The 24,094-nt window shown below is 37.1% G+C and overlaps 1 protein-coding gene across 3 annotated transcripts in view; it reads right to left on the bottom strand.

Moving 5' to 3' along the window:
* Positions 1-23,253, bottom strand: part of LOC131793329 (phosphopentomutase-like) — a 28,849-nt gene extending 5,596 nt beyond the window's left edge. The window contains exons 1-15 of one of the 3 annotated variants that reach the window (XM_059110733.2): positions 23,095-23,253; positions 19,645-19,744; positions 18,850-18,917; positions 18,422-18,510; positions 18,191-18,275; positions 17,908-17,991; positions 12,392-12,415; positions 11,929-12,092; positions 11,419-11,542; positions 11,177-11,242; positions 10,827-10,924; positions 10,087-10,184; positions 2,978-3,060; positions 1,625-1,718; positions 780-909 (exon numbers count right to left, since the gene is read on the bottom strand). In XM_059110733.2, coding sequence (XP_058966716.2) covers positions 780-909; positions 1,625-1,718; positions 2,978-3,060; positions 10,087-10,184; positions 10,827-10,924; positions 11,177-11,242; positions 11,419-11,542; positions 11,929-12,092; positions 12,392-12,415; positions 17,908-17,991; positions 18,191-18,275; positions 18,422-18,510; positions 18,850-18,917; positions 19,645-19,744; positions 23,095-23,217 — 1,430 coding nt within the window. In that variant the 5' untranslated portion in view covers positions 23,218-23,253. Of the gene's footprint in view, positions 1-779; positions 910-1,624; positions 1,719-2,977; positions 3,061-10,086; positions 10,185-10,826; positions 10,925-11,176; positions 11,243-11,418; positions 11,543-11,928; positions 12,093-12,391; positions 12,416-17,907; positions 17,992-18,190; positions 18,276-18,421; positions 18,511-18,849; positions 18,918-19,383; positions 19,475-19,644; positions 19,745-23,094 lie in introns of those variants that run through there. The other 2 variants (XM_059110734.2, XM_059110735.2) reach the window with 2 other exon arrangements.
* Positions 23,254-24,094: the final 841 nt, after the last annotated feature.

The raw sequence follows: 24,094 nt of genomic DNA, 5'->3' as shown, positions 1-24,094 counted from the left end.
ACCAATAGATGTAGATCAAAATATTACTAATCCGATGAGTCGAGTCTGACCACTGCATAGTTAGGAGCAAATTGTCTCTCCAAGAAACTCAAACAATGCAAATAAGCAGACATCCATAATGACACCAATGACATGGATATTTGAAAAAAAAATGGAAGCAGCACAGGGATGCCGTGTATTCTTCCAGCGCTTTGTCAAATGTAAACATCTAGACAGCTTTGACAAAAATTGGATTAAGATTTCAGAGTTATCACTAAAGATGCACAGTACCCATAGAATCTACTTGACGAAGAAATTACACAATGCCACGAATTCGTTATACCTCAGCTCAAAGCACACGTCTAGGAAAGGCTGCCCCAGATGAGGGACTCGTGGTGGGATAGAAAGGCCAAGGAGCTTCAAAAGGCTACTGACAGGCACAGCACCAAGCTGTTCTACAAAGGACGTAGGCCCGTGTATGTCCCTTAATCATTTGGCACTTCATCCATTTACTCATCAGACGGCGAGATATACAAGGGCATTCGACACCCAAGGGATGAAAGGTAAGTGAACTCCAGAGCAACACCGCAGACAACCCCTCACATATCTTCAGCTTTTCAAGTGCAATCGTGCCTGTTTTTCAAGAAGTGGCCTTCTCTTCCACGAGAGAACTCGTTATCACTACGTTGCAATCGTGTACTGGTGCACTGACTTACGGAGTGGGAGTCCATAGATTAATGCAATTAAGTACCAAGCATCTGTATGATTGCATAAACATTAGTAACGACACAATCACAAACCTCTTATACAAATTGTTTAGCTGCTCTGTTAAGGTAAGTCCCTGACGGTTGAGGTAAGAAGCTATTTCTGCCATTACCACAGCAGCGCTGATGCCATCTTTGTCAAAAACAGTAGTGCCATACATAAACCCTACAAAAGAAATGAACACCAGCAGATAATTAGCTTTATAAATAGTTGTTGGCTTTCCAGTTATTTAAAATCATTCATTCTTTGCCTTCGTTCTTCGATCGTAGTTTTGGTACCCACTACTCTTACAAACACTTAAAATTACATCAGCTACATCAACGCAATCATTTATTTCACAACAGCTCTCGTTGTTACCAAACAAAATGTATTATCATCCGACAAAAATGAATAATATTAATAACAACATAACAACAATAACAACTATAATAATACGTAATAATAGGACGTAGTGGGGTCCAATTTATAATAGTAATAGGAGCAAGTGGAGTCCGATTCGGTGTGTAATCGTACGAGTGATAAACAAAATCGGAAGTTCGATTTGTCAATCACAAGCATGATTACCGACAGAATTGCACGACACTAAGTCCTGTTACCAATTAATCATAACCGTTACAATTTCCGAAAAAAAAAAAAACAAAACATCTAGGACAAACATCTCTGGTAGAGAAAACGCCTAAAGTAAAAAATTACTCCATTTTAGAAATTCTCCAGTTTTTTACGCGGGACAAGTGGTTGTTGCTATGGTTATTGTCTTCAATTCTGTGATTGGTGGATTTAGCAGAATGGACTTAGTGCGATTGCATGGCTGCTTCAACTGTCAGATCCCATGTGTCCGTTTATTTGTTTTATTTAGAACCAATGTATGTTTACTTCTCACCTATTGCTTCTTCAAATGTAAAGAGGACAGTTTTTCCTTGGGCCATAAGATCACAAGCGAGATTGCCCATCCATTTGAAGCCTGTCAGAGTTTCCTATGTCAAGTAAATTGTCAGATGCATGAGCTTCATTTCCTCGTATTGACCTATAGTCGCTCTATTTCTGAGTCTCATAACAACTTAACCTAAATTTTCAATAATATTTCTCTATCCTTCTCTTGGATTGCTCCATACTACTGGTGCATGAATAAGATAAAATTGTGTGATCAATTCCACCAATGGAAACTGATATCGAGAAGAGGTAACTGGAAGTGAACTAAGAGAGTTGTTCACATGGTTCGACCATGGGCCTGACGTTTGGAAAATTTTTACTCGAAATGATCTGACGTTTACAATTCATTAGAAATTCTCTATATCGACTGAGGACCACCACACGTGTGACACGGCGACGAAACCAAAATCAGCTTAAAACGGCTAAAAAGAAAAGGGAAAAGCCTCTGAGTGACAAGCCGGCTACCTGCTTCATATATCAAAACTGTGACTCCATAACATAATGGGAAAGCAAGTGATATTGCCTTTTGTATTCAAGGAAACAACATTGAATCTTACGCAGCTAGGTGTCGGTGAATTTGTATACCTACCTAAATGAAATAATATGAAAGCGGGCGAGTCAAAAGGTTAGTACAATGATATGGCTTGAAAACTTCTTCCTGGCAGCGCTTTACTTCCTCTTTACGTGTATATATCCCCTTACGTAAATTATTGCCTATTCAGAAATTGAGCACTGCCTCTTACAAAAGAAAACTTTAACACATAGAATTAAGGGTGCAGTGCACAGTTTTTCGAATAAGCAATGAAGCGATCATGCTCTGCTGCTGATCTACAAATAGTAATGCTGCAATACAGAGAGCTGCAAGGTATCGCTCTTCTGACTAATTACTGTGCCCAGTTCAATTATGAAAGCGATTCCTACGCTTTGCTCATAAATGTATCTTTAAAGATAAATGTTTCTGCTTAGTTTGCTTTGCTTGTTACATCAATAATTATTCTACTTTCAACTTTGTTCCCAATTGGCAGAGGGGTGTTTCCACCCTAAGCTAGTGAAGACTGATCCATTATTGATGTTGATTGAATAATTGCTACGCTGGGCATACAACACGAACAGCAGCAGTTTAAACATCGGAAGTAATGATGATTATAAAGAAAGAAACAGGAAGCTACTGAGAAATGTTGCAATTAATTAGTCTTCACTAACGACCACTACAAGTCAATGTATGACTAACTTCTATATTCCTGATGCAAAGCATGAATGTAACTGCATTGTTATGTCACAAGTAGTTTCAATGTAAACTAACTTCAAACAGGAAACCTTCTTCTCTAGCCATAGCTTGAAGCATTTTTGAAGAAACTGTGCTGGCAATCATGTAAACAGATGAGCCTGTTCCATCAAACAAAGAAATTATATCAACCACCTTCTAATAATTTAAGTTGTCATCGCAATTCCTTCTAGATTATAGTATGTACTTATCGACTCAGTTTAAGGGCCAGATGCACTCGGTTCGTCTGTCATGACCCATCTGTTCGACTATTGGCCAGTTATTGGAAGGGATAGTAGCTGGAAAAAGCGGGTTCTGGCGCATTTTGAAAACAACCTTGATTTTGAAGGCAACTCACGAAATTTAACCTTGATTTCCAGCCAACCTTGAAATCAGCCTTGATTTCAAAAAACATTTCCTCCACATTTTGGAGACAACCTTGACTTCAAGGCAACTCGAAGGTGAATAATATTTACAATATATATATATATATATATAAATATAATATATATATATATATATATAAATATAAATAGTTTAAGAGGAAAAAAGGACGCAACTACATTTTCCCGACAAGCCTGTTTCGTGAATCGCTTCACTCTTCAGGGGTTTAATGCGCTGTGGGTTTAACCCCTGAAGAGTGAAGCGATTCACGAAACAGGCTTGTCGGGAAAATGTAGTTGCGTCCTTTTTTCCTCTTAAAATATTTATTCCGCTCTGCTTCAACGTATTGGGCACTGTTCCACGCGAAAATCGACTTATATATATATATATATATATATATATATATATATATATATATATATATATATGTAGTATTTACCTAAGTTCTGAAGAGGATGTGAATATCATCATCTCCAATGATCCTCTTGTCGCGCCATCGGACCGTTAATTGTTCGTGTAAAGATTTCATGCCTTTGCTTCATCACGCATCATTACGCTTGAATTTCACAACATCACCTGTGAAATTTAATTATTTCCAAGCATGCTTCATGGTTTCGTACAATAGGATCGGCATCCGTGTTGTACCTTCTTATGAAGAAGTCGTGGTGTGCCTTGACTTGCTCTTCTGTCATAGGAGTGTCTTTGTAAATGAGAAGTCTCATTAAAAAGTTACGCTTTCAAGCTCACAGTTAATGATGTTGAGCTGAGCATCTGAGAGGATGAAGATGTGACATTTAACATTCCCTGAGCGTGACACTTTCCAGTTAATTGCGAGTTAAACTCCTCCTTTCGTATTCACCAATCTCGATCCACTTCCATGAAGATCATTGTCTCTCATACTCCTGAGATCGATGAAAAGAGTGAATCTGTCTCCAGCATAAGAGTCTGTTGCATTCATCGCGCTTTTTTCCTTTCCAAATCTCCTGAACACCTCTTCCCACAATTTTTTTGTCTTCATTCCTAGACTGTGAACCTTATTTGGGATTCCATTGACAATCACTTTCACTTCAGTGACATCAGGATTAAATGTCTTCTCACTATCGTGAGCACCAGCGACATATGCCTCGTTAAAAAGAAGAACAAGTCCCTCCATTGACCTCCTTGGAACATTGATGCTCTCATTGATGATTGTGTCTAATCCCTTATTCACTGAGACTGTCTTGAGATGAGTGACGTGCTCGTACACGAATCTCTTTCCATTTTTGTAGTTAGACGAGGCCTCATCAGCGAGTTCTGGACTGTGAATAACTCCACACTCAAGCTGGATGTTAGTCAACTCATGGGCGAGCTGTGTATTGTTAGATCCTAGCACAACAATGCTTACAGGTGCAAGCCTGAACTCGAATAGAAGCTCATCGATACAGAAAGAGCTCTTGGGAAGAAGACTCCATGATCCTTCAGAATGTCATGGTCCGATGGAATCCTATAATTGTTCTCATAAGCATCAATGAACTTCTCCACCTTGTCATTTCTTGATTTCTTCTTATCTTCAGCTTTGCATCTGATCTTCGAAAAATCAATAGACTGAACAGCTTCTCTGAACATGCTTGCCCTCTCAGTCAAGAAGAGGTCCTCGTAGAGCTTGAATATATCGTAACCATCAGTGTCCTGCGCGATTTCTCACGCGAATTTCACAGTCAACCTGTCAACAAGAGCTCTTGTGACATTATTCACGATGTAATTGTTTGCGTTACCACTAACTCAAAGATGAGTAAAAGAGATCCTGGCACAAGGACGACTCCGTCGTCAAGCTTTGGATCTAGGACTCTAAGGACTTAACCTGGAGATGTCCTATCAGGGTTAAATGTTACTCTGTGAATCGCACGGTCAGTCTAGAGGGCATTTGACGTCTTCTTTTTGAAAATATGGGTTGTTTTTTCCACTGACTCCCATTTTAAAATAACAGATATATCACTATCAGATGGATGATTTTGGAGATACTGTACTCTATTGAAACACAATGACGGTGATGACGGTGACGACGACGGCGACGATGACGATGATGATAAAGGAAATGCATCAACACCTTCTCAACCTAATTATAATTCAACTCCAAGGCCATCAGATGAAGAAGATTTAATGACTTTAATGACGACAATGAATAGGGGAGAAGAGAAGGGGTTAAAAACTTCAGACACATCTTTCATTGTAGGTGATACTACTCATTAGCGAGTCATCACTACAAATGACAACGCATGGGAATAACTTACCAGAATTTATCCTGAGGCAGACGCTTCGGAACTCGAGGTTTCTTGTAGTAAGACAAGAAGGTTACAGGTAAAGATATTTGTTCAGGGCAAGAAAACATCCTTTATATACTGAAGAAAAGGGTACGAGTAAGCAAAGGTTGGATCTATCACTCCCAAACAAAATGAAAACCTCAGAGCGAGAGGCTTTGATTGCTCAGAAGGAGAAAGAAATTGAAGAGAAACAGAAGTCAATTAAGGAGGATCGGGGAATTGCTGATGATGAGAATGAAGACCAAGCTATAAGAGAAAGAGTAAGAGAAAGAGTAATAGGAAATCGAGAGCGGAATGTTGCTCTTGAGAATAAGAGAGAAGAACTTGAAGAAGGCACTTCACTAAGAGAGAGAGTGAGAAACATATTCAAGAAATACGGTTTCACAGTCTCAGCTGTTGTCCTAGCAGTGGGAAGAACGATTGGAATGATTGTGAGCGCATTGACAAGAGGCCAGAATCTGTTTCCATGGAAGTTAGGGATGGTTTTAAGACTCTTGGACGCAAAATAGCTCTCCACACTTCATAGGCTCCACAGTTGGCTTGATTTTCAAGACTATTGGATCAGTGATCAACTTCCTCGGTCAAAATGCATGGCTTCTAATAATGGGAGTAGCCATAATCAAGGGTTGAGCGCGTTCAGAAGAACAAGCGAGGAACCAACAACGCTGATACCAGTCTAGCTGAAATCAATCCTACCTTCAACATATCATGATTTGTTTTATCTAACCTTCGTGGTGTCTTCACCTGAACCTCAGTTGAGGTCGTATTCACTTTATTTAAAGGGTGAGAGGTGCCCTTCTGGGGCCTGCCGCTCCTCGGCCTGGCCAAAGGTATGGGCATTCATGTGCCTTTCTCCGACTGATTTCATCTCCATTGATTTGTTGACTCCGAGCTTCATTGCGGCAGTTGCCTTCTTCAGGCTGTTATTAAACCGAACCGAGTGTTAAGAAAAAAAGTTGAGGGCATGAGCCAGGTGCCTGGTGAGACTGCAAGATCATGCTGGACTTTCACCTCATCAATAGTGAGCTGAAACCTCTGAACGCTCTTCGAAATGTCTGACTTTCTGATCACATCCTCAATACAAAGAACATACGTTGTGCTTCCTTAGCGCTTCCTGATGAACCCAAGATTGATGATCTGACATAGACTTGTACACCGAGAATTCAATTAACGAATATCTCAATCATCTAATTCAGTCCCGTCATCCTAGCTTGCGTCAGACCTTCTGGCTTGTCTTCCATGAAGAAGTCAAATTGCCTATCAACTTTCGCATTATCATTCCTTATGAGATAAATGTGATTGCGTTTGATGGCTTTTCTACCCCCATCGCTGAACTTTTTTCTTCCAGGATAGGTTATTGGATGATCTGCTTCCGGACCAACATTCGTCACATAGATGAAAACAGATCCGAGATCGTGATTATCACCTTCTTTGAAGCGGAAGTCTACTCTTTCGTGGCCTGCCGCGGCCTGTAGCTGATCAAATTCCAAATTCTGCACATATTCGTTTGAGCAATAGAGTGTCATAATTATTGTTTACCTGGCTAAAAGTTGGGTTAACAGGAGGAGCCGATTCACTCTAGATTCCACCCATCTCAAAGAGAATCCTTCTGACGGTAAAGTAGATGCGAAACATCAGAAATATCAAACATCTCTTTGATTCTTCACCTGAGGTGTGCTGAATTTTCATTTCTGTGAATATTAATCTGAATTTTGCATTGAAGGGTTGATTTGGGGTAACAAGATCTTAATCTCTTCATTCAAGCCGCTGATTGGATTCTCGTTAAATGGAACTGTCGGCACCTCCTTCTTTCCTGTTCGGTGCTGCTGTTCTAAAGACGATGCAATGCTTTGGCTGATGAAGTAAGCCATCTGGCAGATTTATTTGCTTGCCCTGAAGTATATCCCGAGACCAACTTTTGATCTTCAATCTCCAAATGCAGTTCATCAAACTGATTTTCTTTCCACATGACAAAGCGACCTTAAGGTCGAGGAAAGTCTGTAAGTACGCATTTAAAGTTGTTGGTGTTGCAAGCAGATTCAAGGCTGCCGAACCTCTCACCTCAAAGGATTCTTCTGAGATTTCAAAGAGCTTTTCAGACAATCTGTAAGCGTGGACCACTGAGATGGCCAAACGTTCTCCAGGTTGATCCTGGCCATGAATTCATGGGTGATGTCACAAGAGAGATGACAAAGTATGATATGAGACGTGAATGAAAGCGATCTTCGCAATAATATATAATATATAACTTCCATATATTCACAACCGTTTATGATATGAGAATAAGAAGACAGAATGTGAATGTTTACAGAGATCAGGGAATCATTGAACAATTCATTTGAACTTTGGGTGAACGCCTCTTCACTTTCCAGTACAGTCAAGAGATGAACTTCAAAGGGGGAAAGAGATCAACTGAATGGGTGAAGAGGCTTCCAGAAATTGTTTCAGCTTTGAATAGCGAGGTGAACAGGTTGACTGGAAAGAAACCTGTGGTTGCCATCAAAGACAAGTCGGTTGATGTAAAGAGTTCAACGACTTATTCAAGGCCTATTGGCTTGAAAGAAAAGGGACTAGACTTTTCAAATGTGAGATATATCTTTGCCGCTGGTGAGCTGGAAGGTGGTCAGAAGTGAGCCTCAGACCCTGAGTGGTCTATGAAATTCTTCAATATTGATAGAACACTTGTAAATAAGAATGAGCCTGTTCTCTACTATCTGAAGGATGGACCAAAGTGTGGTTTTGTCAGAGAAGAGCTTCAGATTGTTCCTCCTGGAACTGAGTTGCCTCCTGAAGGAATTTGTCAATTAGAAAAAACCTAATAAAAAATAAGTTTCTCAATAGACCCTAGCAATCCTAACGAATCAATTCAAGAAACTGATAAAGATATGAACAATAAAAAGATTGTCAATCTTGCTAATCAAACTAGCCACCAAGATGCAGTGACCAAGAATTACGTTGATGAAAAAACAGAAACAAGCGACTTATTCACTTTTTTGTCAAAACATCCCCCCAGAATCTCTTCATTGAGACATTCATAGGGGAAAAAGCAATAAGCTGGTATCACCACAACTCAAACAGGGAAGTACTTCTTTATAATAACTTCAGTGTCCCTGCTTTCGATTAATTAGGATTGAACAACCATGCAACACACAAAAAAATTTCACTCAGACCAAAAATATCAACTTCAATAAACAATGGAAGACTTTTTTCTCCATGGAAATAGCCATTTTGATCTTCCTTCTATCACCAGTGCTAAAATCCTTAATGTCCTTGGTGTTATCAAGATAATAGGAGAAGTTTAAATGGAACAGCAATAGATACAAGAAACTGCTTGATTAGGAATGGAAGTCAAAATGGTTTTTCTCTTTCCCTTAAAAAAGATAGATATATCATTATTGGTGGAACAGTAGTACCAAAATCAAAATCAACAACTACTGTTGTTGGAGAAAACACGAAATCATTCAGAGTACAAAGAAGATATTTAAAATGTGTTTCTATTGATGTTAAACCTTCAGCAGATTCAAGAGAAAAGCAAGCCCAACAGAAGGAAGGAAAATATTGTCAGTTGTCACTGGAATATGGATAGTAATGGTGATGCTATAGTATATTCATCTTCCTTCTAGTGTAAAGGGAAAAAGCTTCTCAACTTTAGTGCAAGAGAAATTACTTATAGTAATTATGTATATGGGAATTTTTCCAACAAGATAAAGGTAATCTTCATAAAGGTTTAAATTCAGACTGTCATACGTTTTTCGTTTACAAAGACACTCTTATGACAGAAGAACAAATCAAGGCACACCACCACTTCTTCATAGGGAAGTACAACATTGATGCGGATCCTTTGGTATGAAATCACAAAGTATGCTTGCAGGTGCAAAGACTAGAATTTCACAGGTGATGTGAAATTCAAGCCTAATGATGTGTGATGGAGCAAAGGCATGAAATCTTCACACAACAATCAACAGCCTGATGGCGCAACAAGAGGATTACTCAAGATAATATTTTTCACACCCTCTTCAGAACTCAGGAGTGAGACATTGTGAACATTATTCACCTATAAAAAATTCAAGTTGCCTTGAAATCAATGTTGTCTCCAAAATGTGGAATTGTTTTTTGAAATCAAGGTTGATTTCAAGGTTGACTTGAAATCAAGGTTAAATTTCAAAAGTTGCTTTAAAAATCAAGGTTGTTTTCAAGATGTGCCAGTACCCACTTTTTCCAGCTAGTGGGATTTTGGAGGGATCAATAGACTTATTGATAAGAAATACAATTTATAAAGTCGCTTAGTAATAACCCTGGAAGAAATCTAGTTTGGAGGTCCAAATATGGAGCCTCCAAGTTGTATTTATCTTTTGAAAGGTTACAGTCCTTATGTAAGTATGAAGCAGGGAATTTTATCAAATTAACAAAAAAAAAAACCCAACTACTCTCAATTAGTAATGTTCATGCTTTGAATGCTGATACCTGGATATAGCTCAGGATGTTTTTTTTTGTGACAAGTGAATGCCCACCATCCAAACATACTTCCAATCTCATTTCCAGTGAATACCTTCCACTGACCACTTCAATGTTAAAACACACAAAGAAAAAGACTTGGTCAGAAATGTGAATGCACCAAAATTAAATCTGAACATAATCATAGCTAATCAGCTGGCCTACCACCATTCCTTTTTTCTCTAAAAATAACAACATTGATAACAATTATAAAGTATGATACTTTGACAATGATAAAACATAAAAACTAAATTTAAAAAACAAGCAAAGGATTGTCTTTGGGACTATGCCTTTGTTTTAGACTAGTAAGGGGTTAGATGGAAATCTCTTTTTTCTGTAGTTAAATAATGTCTATGACCACAATGAATAGAACTTAGAAAGTTTTTTCCGAAAATGTGTATATGTAATTTCTCTGGAAATTCCTGTCATTGGTAGAGATGAATCTCTTCATCTGGCACAAAATGAAAGCTGAATGCTTATACATTTTCAATGTTGAAAATAATTATAACGGTCTGAATTTAAATTGCAGCTTCATGAATGTGGCAAGTGTAGTCTAAATTAGGAAACAAAATCAACATAGAAGGAAGAAACAAGATAGGCAGAAACAAGATAGGAACAACTGTAAACTGGTAACTGTCTCTTTTTTGGTTCAGTGTGCACAGCTAATGTGAATCAATTGTGATGTGTCTAATTGTGAATATGTTACTTACGTTGGCTGTTTCTCTGCAAGAGCCATTCTATCAGAGTCAGGATCATTTGCCAGAATAATGGAACAGCCATTCTCATTAGCAGTATTCATTGCAAGGTCCTTAGTGCAAAATTGAAAAAGCTTATAAACAGTGATTCTAAATCTTATGACTACTTTATTCTATAACATTGTATATTTCATCATATTTTTAAAGCAGCTTGTGTGTGCATTGTTGCTTGAAGTCTCCATATTCAAAACAGTTCTTCCTCCTTATTCTGAGAAGCTATATTTAATTTAGACTACTCAAAAACCAACTTTTATTCTTTGCAGTCACAAGATTTTCATTGATAGTAGACTCATCTTTTCACTCACTAAGGCACTCTTTCCTTCCTCAGGGTTAGGATATTTTACGGTTGGAAATTCAGGATCTGGATCCATCTTTAGAAAAAATCACAAAGCATTATGATGCATTAAATAATTTGCTAATAAACAATTGGTTGGTATATGTTATTTGACCAAAATTTTTTCAACTTTGCATGAAAATGAATCTTGATATGCTGATTGTGGGAGAAAGGGAGAAAGGGAGAATTACCAGGTTAGTTATCAGAATATACCTGTTCTCTCACAGATACAAAAGGAGGTAGGTTGAATGCCTCAAATGCCAGCTCAGCAAACCTCTGTCCAACACCATGCATAGGAGTGAAAGTGTATTTCAGCCGGGTTTTTCTGTTGTCTTCACTAAAGGGTCAACCATATGATAGCTTTTAATCATCATGTGACCTGATTCATGCTGCCACGCTACGTTAATAGCCACCTATTCTTTATTTTATGTGGTGTCATAGGCAGCTACTAAATACAATCACAAAAAGGATCATAAAATTCACCTTAATGGGTCAAAACTCTCAAAAGTTAACAGTTAGGTGTAATGGGTTTTCTGTTTTGAAAAATTAATAACTGTAGTTAAACTTATTCCATTTTGGGTTGAAAGAAGTCCATAAGAGTCAACAAACCTCAGTATCAATTTTTAAGACCTAAAATTGAATCTAAAAACTTACTAAATATATTTTTAAACAGAGGAATACAGGGAAAAGTAAAAATTGAGAAAGAAAAAATGTCACAATTACCTGTAATGGCAATACTTTTTTATGTCTTCAAAGTAAGATGCACATATCTCCTCATAAGGGTCTTTAATAAGTGGATTGACTAGACTGATTTCCCAGGAGTTTTCCCAAGGAATTCTGTTTTCAGCAATACACTGGGAAATACCCTTGTCATGAGGGGATTTGATCTGAGAACAAAAAGGGAAAAAAGAAAAAAGATCAATTCTCTCTTTACTTATACCATCAGTTGCATATGTACAGATGTCTCCAACTTACAAAAAATTAAGTAAAGAGTGACTTTGGGAAAAAACCACAACAAACTCCGAAAACAAATGAGTATGAGAACATAGCAAGTTGAAGGCATATATTAAAGACTGTCACTGTGGAATCAATTAAAACATGGAAACATCTTAAAGCTATCAAACAATGAATAATGATTGATTATTGTATCAAAGGTCTGAAAGCTAATGGCAGTAAAAGATCATACCTGAGCTCCATTATCCAAATAGACCTGAAAAACAAAATCCCTATCAGTCCTGAGGTTCCATGAGGGGCACCTTAAATATTGAGGCAAAGACTGCTGCCTAGGAAATACTATAATTATAATAATTCTTTTGTTAACTAACTGCTATTTAGTAGCAAGATGGGAGATTAAATTTTCTCATATGGGGAGTGGCAAAGCAAAGAATCCCATACAGGTATATAGGTTTCCCCTCAATGCTGCCATTTTATAGTGGAATTGGTATCTCAAACTTGCAATTAGTTTTTTTAAATTGAGATCCAGTCTTTATGAGCACAAAGTAATAGTAGAAACGTATCAGTTAGTGCCTGATCAAAATTCAATTTCTATCTTTCTGCAAAAGTTATACAGGAAATACATGCATATGCAGTGCCTCAAGAATTCTTGAGGAAATTAGAAAGCCAATGATCAGCCCTTTGCAGTAAAAGCAAAAGGCTGCATCTACACGTTTCATTTTGGTTTATTAAATTTGTAGCAACCCTGCAGAATTTCAAAGCCAACTGAGCAACCCATTTCAGCACTGTAATGTCAATTTCAGATTAAATTTTTAGCCAACCAGAGCCTGAAAAAGTGACACAACAATACCATGATAACTGGCAACTCTCTTGTCATAAAAAATATGCACATACTTAAGCAATAACATACTTTTCCTGCTGGTTTACTGGTATAATAACCCACACAGGATGTTTGTAGGATGCAAGAAAACAATTGTAAACCACAATTTTTTTGGACTTTTGAGGAAAAAAAATTTAAGCAGATTTTTTCCTCAATAGCATTATGCAACATGATTGATAATTGCCAACTTGCCATCATGCATCTCAGTGGCTACTTTAAGCCCTCTTTAAATCTGTACATGTATGCATGTCTGTGGAATATAAATTACCGTATTTATCTGCATATAAGTCGAACCCGTGTATAAGTCAACCTCCCATTTTCAAGGTCAAAAATCAGATTTTTCATCATTTCCAGTAAAAGAAAAATTCAGACCGATAAAGTTCCCAAATTTTTGATCTATTATTTCTGACAATGTATTGAAAACATGGTGAATTTAAAAGTGAAGTTTAGTAGAACTTGTTTATATCACCACGATTCATGATTTAAGCATATACGAGCACTTAGAGAAGTAATTTACTAGAGAAGTAATTTACCATATTTTGTAAATTGCTTTGAAAATTGAAATCTTCATGCATTTAAATAACCTTTTGAGAGGAAATTTAGCAGACCAAAGAAACACCGAAGAGCTTTGAAGGATTGCTTGATGAAAACACCACCTTCTTGGAAACTACAAATTTGAGGAGCACTGGTAATTAACAATAATAATTTATTGACTTCTAAGGCGCAAATTCTATGTATATATATTCAAATGCGCCCTAACATAATAATTACAATAAATATAGAAGATAAAATAAAAATAATAATAATCATGATAATTGGAATACAAAATAACAATTAAATACAATTCATAATAAATAAGATATAGAACATATAACTAATAACTAATTACAACTTGAAATGTTCTATTTAAACTTTATCAATGAATAAATAACTATGAAAACTTTATCAATTATAAAATGCTTTCTTAAAAAGAAATGTCTTAAGCTTCGATTTAAAATTATTAATAGAACTAGATTCTCGTATATACCTTGGTAAATTATTCCATAGCTTAGGTGCCGTAAACATAAATGCCTGGTCACCAAGTGATGCCTTAAACTTAAAACTAGGACTACTGAGTAAGGTCTTATCCCTGGAATTCCTTAAATTATATCTTGACTTGGGCTTGTGTGTAATTAGAGAACTTAAATAAAACGGTGCAAAACCCTTAAAAATCTTGAAAACAATTAATACAATCTTAAATTCAATTCTTAACTTAATATATAACCAGTGCAACTCCATCAATAGAGGATTAATGTGACAATATTTACTTTCATTGCATATTAGTCTAGCACACGTGTTGAAATGTTGCAATTTTTTTATTTGATATTCCAGGACACTATACAATAAACTATTGCAATAGTCAATTCTGCTTGAGATAAAGGCATGGACCAGAGTTTTTGTGATCTCTTTAGACAGGTATTTTCTTATCCACCTCAGATTGTACAAGTAGTAAGAGGCAGAGTTACATGTTCTTGTAATGTGAGTTGCCATTGTGAGTTTTGCATCAAACCATGAGCCCAAGTTCCTCGCAGATGACACGGGAGTAATTGCTGAGTTGCCAACACAGAGACTGGAAATAGTTACTTTAGCAAGTTGCTGGGATGTACCAATGATCAGAAACTCAGTCGTGTTGTCATTCAGTTAATCATTCAACATCCAATTACAAATATCATCAATACAGCTTTCCTTTCTAGCCAAAGCAACATCTTGGTTAACACTGGCATTGGGGCAGAAGGACAAATAAAGTTGGCTGTCATCTGCATAACAATGAATGCCAGGCAGATGTAGTCAAAGATTTGAAAAATCTTGCTTGCATACAATACAAACAATAATGAACCGAGGCATGAGCCCTGAGGGACACCACAAGACAGTTCAAAGTTCATAGAGAGGGAACTATCAATAAGTATTTGCTGGGATCTGTTACTTAGAAAGATGCAAACCATGACAGTGCTGCACCATGAATCCCAAACCCAGATTTAAGTCTCCCCTGTAAAATACAATGGTCAATGGTGTCAAATGCTGCACTCAAGTCTAACAAAACAAGCAGTGTGACATGCTGTTTATTACTAATTTAATAGAATTTCATTTTTCACTTTCAAGAGTGCAGTTTCAGTTCTGTGAAACTTTCTGTATGAAGACTGTAACACTAAAAATAAATCATTCGCTACCAAGTGATGATGGAGTTGTTTAGCAACTGCACTTTCAGCAAGTTTGGACACAAACTGTAAATTACTGAAAGGCCTATAATTTTTAAATATAGGTTCCAAACCATCTTTCTTGAGCAAAGGCAGAACCAAAGCATTTTTCCATGCAGAGGGAAAGTCACCGTTTTCTAAGGAGTAATTGATCATCTTAGTGATGATTGGAAGGAGAACATCGATTTATAAACAGTCCAACAATAGCTTCGTGGGAATTGGATCTAAGCCACAAGCCTTCTTACTGGATGCTCAAACCAGGTCATGCACTTCTTCTTGAGACAGAGAACTAAACTTGAAGAGTAGAGAATCAATTTCGATGTCATTAGAATCGCGGTCTGTGGAAGCTTGTTGTTTATCATGATTATCAAGGTCTAAATGAATATGGTCGATTTTCTTAATGAAAAACATACCCATCTCATTAGCTAATTTCTGTTTGTCTTCATGCAGTGGCAAAACTGGGCTACCTGTGATGTTCAAGAGTTTCTTGCTTACTTTGAACAGATGTTTTTTATCGTGGCTATTTTCTGCTATGAGAGTACTATAATAGACCTGCCTAGCCTCATTCATAAGAAAAGTCTTACTCTTAAAAACAGCCAGATCAGACTGACATTTGGAAGATCTCCATTTTCTCTCTGCTTTTCAACGTTGATGCTTAGCTTCTATGATATTTCTGCTCATACAAGGAGCGCTTGGACAAGCCAACACTCTTTTTGATGTCATCGGTACATGATGATCCAAAATGGAGTGCATACAGTTGTTATACAGCTCCGCAACTTCATTACAATCCTTTGAAGCAATGTTGCACAAATCACTACTAGCAATATCGTTTTTAAAAGCAACTAAATCCAGGGACTTGAGCTTCCTGAAACTGATGTGTTTAACAGTAGCCAGTACTTTTCTAACATTAAGACAGCACAAAACAGAGCAGTGATCGGAAAGGAAGCTATCCGGGGAAGGTGTACCTTTAATGATATTGTCAGAGCTGCAACTAATTATCAGATCCAAAATATGTCCCATTACGTGCGTAGGTGATTTTACATGTTGAGTAAGACACAACGATTCCAATAGATCCGCAAACGCAATGGTATCCGCATCATCACTGACATCAAGGTGAACATTGAAGTCACCAGATATGCAAATTGGCACTTTAGATAGTACCAATTATTCCAGGTATTCACTAAATTCAGGAAAAAAAGTACTTGAAGTAATAGGGTGAGCAGCAGAATACGGTGGTCTGTACACAATCATAAGTCTAAGCTGTAAAGATAAACCATCAATCATATATTCAGAAAACTCAAAAGAAGTCTTTCACAGGTGGACAGTCAACGTATGTTGAGACTCTGTCTACATAAAAGTGCAGTACCACCCCCTCTATGATCAGTACGAGGACAATGGAACAATCAGTACCCATTGGGAGTGATCTCTTTACAGACTACAGCATTATCCTGGGTTAACCATGTTTCAGTAATAGCAAAAATATCAGCTTTGCAATCTTGAACATAATCACATAAGGATGCAGATTTATTTCTCAGAGAATGAGCGTTCAACAAACAAAAGGACAGATTAGAAGAACAATGATTAACTTGATTAGTGACGGGATCAGGATTCAACTTGAAAAAGAATGTCACCAATCAACAGGCAGAATGTTGCATACACATAAGAATACAAACAAGGTCTTTAGATAGTCTGTTTACCAGAACTGGATGGACAATACGCTGGTACTTCACTAACGAAGACAACAATGTGTTTCCAAATTCCACATGGTGAATCAGTGGACCACATCTCCACAGTATGCTAATTTCAGTAGTTTCATTGAAGCACAGACATGATGAGGAGAAAAAAGTCATCTCAAGAGCCAGAGAATGACTTTCCTTCAGATACAGATGCCAGAAATGTTTGGGCCGGATGTTAGCAGAACTCCTCCACTTACATTTATAAGTAAGCAAGCTCCCTGAAGTCAGAAAGCACACCAATATTATGGGGAGCAAAAAACACGTCTGACCTCCACAGGTCCCATGAAAACAATGAAGACACCATCAAAGTGAAAACCCACTCAATTCACTATTTTCAAGGCCGTAGAAAAGATGAGATTGTCCGGGAAGAAGTTCCATCGTGCAATTGCTCTCTTATTGAGATGGTCATCGCTGACAGTTGTTATGCAGAACTGGTAACTAAGCTACTGCGATCATTTGATGAAAATGAGAGTTCAGTACCGTAAACAGCAGCGAAGCTGTAAGGAAAAATGTCTGCTCTACAGATCAGAAGATACAACAGAAATCAGCTCTAGTATGTTTCTGTTTATGCCGCGTAAAATTTATTATTTCAAACTTTTTCGTCCATGAAGAACATGCTGAAAACTGACAAAACTCAAACACAATTAGAACTGATTTTGTAAACTCGGTTTTACTAACGGACTTCAGGCAGTTGTTATGCTAATTTCTTGGATTGCTTAGGTTAGGTCTTGTGTATAAGTCGAGGGTGATTTTTTAGGCTGATTTTTCGGTCATAAAAGATCAACTCATACATGGATAAATACGGTAGTTATTGTTAAATATCCCTTGTGTCTTAAAGTGATCGTAGACAATGCTGAGAGCTGCTCCCATCAGGTGGTAAGTAGCATAACTCTCCTACCTTATAACCATTATCATCTTTGGGGTTGTGTGAAGCCGTTATCATAACTCCACAAACACATCTATATTTCAAAACTCCATAGGGCTGTAGCACAAAATAAAAGAAAAAAAACTATTAAATTTAGCATGCATACATATTGTAGTAAAGTGCAGACCAATGAGTACAAGCTTTGATCATGCATAACAGAGTTAACACCCACTGATAGCAACTGTGATAACAATTAATCACAAACATCTTAATACAACCAAAGCGTTTATTTTCAAGTAAATTTACATGTACTCACAACAAATGGAGTGGGCGTAATACTTGAAAAAATATACACTAGGACTCCTTGGCTGGCAAATACACAGCTTGTTCTTTGGGCAAGGCTAAAATAAGATGAATATCAAATCATCATGTAAAATTGATTTAATTCAATCTTGCTATAATTGAAAAAAGACTGCTTGAGTAAAAAACATTAAAAAAAAACATACATACAATTACCTGATCAGACCATTAAAATTGAACCACTTACCGTTTACTGTTATGCCGTGCATCAAATCCAATAATGACTCCCCTTTCTTTGATATCTGGAAACTGCTTTTCTAAATACCTACAAAGACCCTTTAAGGACAAAATGTAAATATGAAATGCACATACAAAGTTAGCTATATAAATACAAAAGTTTTTCAACTATCATACTCAGATGAGAACAACATAACATCAAGGGTCTAAAGCATTGGCATGTTTTCTTTTGTTTTGTACCCTTTGGTTTCTGGTGTTACATAATAAATTTAACATAGTTTCCACTTTGGCTAAATCTATACAGATGACAGGAGAACTGTTGAAACATGTCCAAAGAAATAAAACTTTTCCCACATTTCTTAAAATTTCAACATGCCTGCTGCTCTCCAGACCTAGGGGAGATATGTATTTCAATAAGGCAAAACTGCTTTAACTTACTTGAGTAGCTTGTATGATTGTCAAATCATTTATTCTATTAAAACCTGCTCCCATTTTTGATCGCAAACCTACAAACAAAGATGTAATTTTGATTTAAAAGGGCGAATCTCGTGTTAACAAGACATTGAAATACATGTACACCATGCTAGCACAGGCTGTGGCAGAAAACAAGCATTGACGTCTTAGAGGACAAAGCAAGTATTTCTTTTATGAGTTGCAATGTATTTTATCCCTGATAATTAATACTAAACCTTGAAAAAATTATTATTCTCACTCCTGGCCCAGCCCTTCTAGGATATTTGACCAGATATATGAAAAAACAAGTTGTAGTCTGATTTGTTTATAAAAGAACAAATATTGAGTAAATGATAAGAGCTGATAAAGACAATCTGTTATTAGTTAGAACAAACATCATACGGTTGTAAGTTAACCATCCCTATCTGCTCCCAAACAGCTAGAGGAAGTCAAGACACTGATTTTCAGAGATAATTATCCCAATTTAACCATAAGATCTTTCTGCAGATGCATAGTCACCTTAGTGGAGGTTCAATTTCTCCCATTAGTATGCCTTATGTTGAAAAGAGGCTCCAAGTAACTAGCCCCTGTAACATCTCTTCTTTGTAAACTAGGTGTGCAAGTAAAAGTGAAAAAAAGTGAAAAGTGAAAAAATGATGAACCAACAGGAGCCAAATTTAATTAGAAAACCTAGAGTGTAACATACAAACAGCTGTACATAATACATTGTTGTAGGTTCTTAATTATGAAAACATGACCAAAAATATTATTAATGATTACCTGCAGTGCCAAAAGATAATGGTGACATCATTATTTGTCTCAGTTCATCAAACTTCATCTCTTTTATGAGTAGTCTAACTTCTGCAATGCTGGCTGGATGCTGCAAGGTAAAAAACAATTTATCTTTAAGTTTACAACCCTAGTCATAGATGAAACTGATGAAACACTCCTCAATTTCCTTCTTATAAGATAGGTAAAGATAATTGTGCAAAGGTGAAGTCAGTATGGTATCTACTATTTGTGACAACAAGAATGAGAATATTGGGCATTCCAGTTGTAGAAAGATCAATTATAAGGAACAAAATAAAGTAAAAGATGTAAAAATTTAGCAGCATAATCAAGCATGTATCTCCAGTGTACTTGGCCTGAACATGTCAAATGTTGACAATCTTTACACTCACCTAAGTTGAATTGGTTTGTTAATTAATTAATCAAAAGCACCAAGAAGATACTTTCCAATTTGAGCCAGGAGGTATTGGAAATCAATGACCCAAGAATCAGAAGCTTTCCTTAAGGCTGAGCCTGGATCAATTTCCCCTAAAGAGTCTTTCATCTTACATTTTAGAAATTACCAATTTACGTATGATACACGAGATTAATAAGCAAAAAGTGAGCCTAATATTTAATTTAAAATCACTTGTCAGTTTCCATATTTGACTCTTGGTCATTCCCCTGCATACTGCAAATGGTTTGTGCATGTGGGTAACATGCAATAGTGTCATCTGATTGTCTGGGTGAGTATAGTTCTGAGAGAGATTGTTGTCTAAAGTAGTGACTAACATTTTGACAACCTAACTGCAAGTCATAACTTGACTCAATTGAATAGCTGATATCAATTGAAAGTACTAAGTGTGGTTCATGTAAACTTGTCAGTCACTTCAGCCATGATGTTTGCCATACATTTGACTGACAACAACTATTTACTTGACTCTGATAATGACTTCCAATCAGGATGCTAAAACATCAGTCACCACTGCCAACAACAGTCTTTCTCAGGACTACACTCACACAGACCATCATTCTACACTACCACATACCCCTGTATGTTAGTTTTAACATTTTCTAAGTAATTTCAGTAACTGCAATAATTATTTCATGTACATGCACCTACAGCAGGACTACAGTAAATACACCATTGTTTGGTGAAGCCGTGGTTCTTAAAAAGATCTATTTTTTTCACACTTGCTGCTTGTGTTCTGTTTGTATGGTGCCACTCCCCTAAATTGTAACACCTCCAAGTGTAAAGCCTAAAAAAGTATGTAATTATCAGAATTACACAGCACATATTTTCATGTTTCTCCAAACTCTCACATACAACATTCTCTACATAAATTGAGAAAGTAACATATGTCAAGTGCTTGTAACAGTGCAGTACATCTCAGACCTTCAGATTCCACACCATGATGCTCTACCACTGAGCTACAGACACTCTATGGCGAGCAAGGCCCGATACAAATAGGAATTTCTAATGGGCCTTGCTCACCATGGAGTGTCTGTGGCTTAGTGGTAGAGCATCAGAGCACGGAATCTAAAGGTCTGAGGTTCAATTCCTCATTGGGACTCATGAGGTGATTTTTATGATGAGACAAAAAAAAATCTTCCTCTATTTCTCTACCGACCTTAAAACTTATCTTATTCTATTTACAAAACATCATGATATCGACACTGCTGATCCCAGAAGTATTCAGGACGCATGTCATATATGAACTTCAGAATGGGCCTTGCTCACCATAGATTCCCTGTGGCTCAGTGGTAGAGCATCAGAGTGTGGAATCCAAAGGTCTGAGGTTCAATTCCTCATAAAGACTCAGAATTTTTTCTTTGTCCCACACCCATAACAAGAAAAAAAAATCTTTCTCTAAGACCTGTTTTGCTGTGCAGTGCAAAAAGAAAAATAAACAAAGTTTGCAAAATAAAAAGATTCTGCAGGAAAGCCTGCCTGAGATGTCAACACTCTGCTAGAGGCCTTTCCAGTTATAACACCTTTTGCTCTTCAGGTACAGGTTCCCCCTAAAACATTCTTTCAGCCTTACTATGCATTCCTTTTCAGATTGTACAACTTTTTCCCACAAATTAAACTTAACTGCTTCCTCTAACTAGAAGGAATAAAAGGGAAATTTTCAAACTTTTAGCCAGATTTTGTTGACAGTCACCTTAAATGGTCCAAGGTTGATGATAATATATCAAAATCTTTTATAGCAACAACTTAAAGCAAGCCTTAATTCTATGACATCTGGCTAAAAAACAGTCCTTTCCCTTCATATGCATTTTAAAAGTAATTCCATAGAACATGCACAAACAACCCTTTTGACTATATTGGCAAGTACAAAATGCATACTTGGTAAAAACACTGTAGACTGTTGTGCCTTGATATCAATCCTTGAGATATTGCATGAATCTCCCAAAACAAATGCCAGCCAACCTTAGTTCAAAGACGAACTGAGCAGCCAGCAGCTAGGCAAGTTACATTAAATCAAACGAAGTGCTTTCTTTTTTTGAGCCACCAAACTTTTATTCTTGGTAACTATTTTGAAATTTTAAGATGTTAAATAGTAACTTTGAAAAAAAAGTTAATCTTGGATTATCTTATATCCCAGTTATCTAAATATACCACTTCTGTGGCATCTTACTCCTGCCAGCCCTGGCTTGTCTTTTCCTAATCATATATGTCACCCACAGGGAGTGTTAAATGCAGGTATTCAAATTGGTCTTGATGGCTTCTTATGACAACTTTTCTTAAATAGCCATCTCGTGTTAACGGTAAAAATACAGCAAATACTAGGCTTGACACAGTGGTTAGGAACAAGTCTGACCAGACCACTTTGATTAAAAAAGTTCACTTCCAAAAATAAGCCAAAAAATTCCAAAATAACCTGAATTGTCATGGAAGATGATCTTGAACAAAGAACTGCAAAGTCTTCAAAAGTCAATTATTAAGGGGGGTATCAACTACCATTCGGTAAGGCCAACCCCCAGGCAACCTACAGACCCACAGAAATTCAAGGGGATTTGTTGGAAGACTTTGCCCAAGAAGTCTGGGAGATTAGAGTGCTCTTGAGTCCCTACCTTGGGATTTACCCACAGGATTTGCTAAGAAGTACCTTTACCCTTCACTATTTTTATCGAGTCAAAAAATATCAAAAGAGAAATTAGGGAAGATCCGTGTATGACCCCATCCTCTCATGAAAAAAAGCGTTAGTCCCACAAGCCAATTTATAATCAGTTAACTGTAGGCATAATGAAGTATGGGTCACAAGCAGATCTTCCCAAAAATTCGACCGGTTAGAGAAATTACCACTACGAGCGGGGGAAAGGTTGTTTCAACAAAACTTAACGAAGGCAGCAGTTTCCAAAAATGGGGGCCTAAAAAGCAATGATACTACCAAAGGCATGTCGCTGTATAATGCTGAAAGAAAGGCGAGCCTTTTATATGCATTACAAGACACTTACCTTGTCTAAAATTAACCATTCTTTTACCTTCTCGTCTAGATTATCTTCACCTGAATTGACCTGGAATGCACCGTAGTCATCACTATCGATCTCTCCACTGAGCTCCGCCGCCAACTCCGCCATTTTACAAATTGAGCCGTATATGTAATGTAGCGTTTTGCGCTCAGAGCCAAGTAGTCCTTCGTATAAGCTACATACTGTGTACTATATAGTGACTCCTTTACCGCTGGGCAACCCCTTTTAAAAAGTAAGCAGTTTTAGACTGCATATGGCCACTGAAATGCACAATCAGTTCTAGCAGTGAAAAGAACAAGAGTTTGTAAAATGAGGTTAGAATGTGGTGTTCTAGAGGATTTGTCTCTATTCAAAAAACTTGTCACATTCCACAAATTCAGGGTTACCGTAACCTGTTTCACAAGAGAAAGATGATTCAAGAATAGAGTGACTGACACTCAACCAATAATTAAATGGTAAAATAAAATCATAGCAACAACATATTAATGACAACATAAATAGTAGTAATGGTAATTTACAGTGGCTGGCTCAAGACAGGTCTGACAGTCAGAAATTTTCACAGAATTTCCACTGAAAGGTTCCTCCAAACTTCTTAAGAATATCAGAATTTTGTTTAGAAGTGTCAAGCGATTCCAAAAATTATTTTTTTGACAGATTCAACAATATCACTCAGTTGTCGACACTCAGAAATTCAGACTGCCGAGTGCGAATAGACCAAATGACCGGTAGTTCGAAGTTTTCATCAAACTGACAATGAAACCTCCACACAAAACCTATTGAGAACATTCGATGTTAGTTTAGAAATGCCAAGAGATTCCGAGAATTGCGTTGGTTTTAGTCAGTGGTCAAGCTTGAACGTACCCTACTAAAACACGTAAAACAAGTATTAAAGCCTAGGAGGTTACGTTCGTTTCGCAGATGTTGCCTTCGAGAACTCTGTGGCCACAGGCAGCCCAAGCTCCAGCTGTGAGACGATCATCTTGCG

Source organism: Pocillopora verrucosa, chromosome 14, assembly GCF_036669915.1.
Source record: "Pocillopora verrucosa isolate sample1 chromosome 14, ASM3666991v2, whole genome shotgun sequence".
Lineage (NCBI taxonomy): Eukaryota > Metazoa > Cnidaria > Anthozoa > Scleractinia > Pocilloporidae > Pocillopora > Pocillopora verrucosa.
This window is presented reverse-complemented; position numbering and strand designations above follow the sequence as displayed.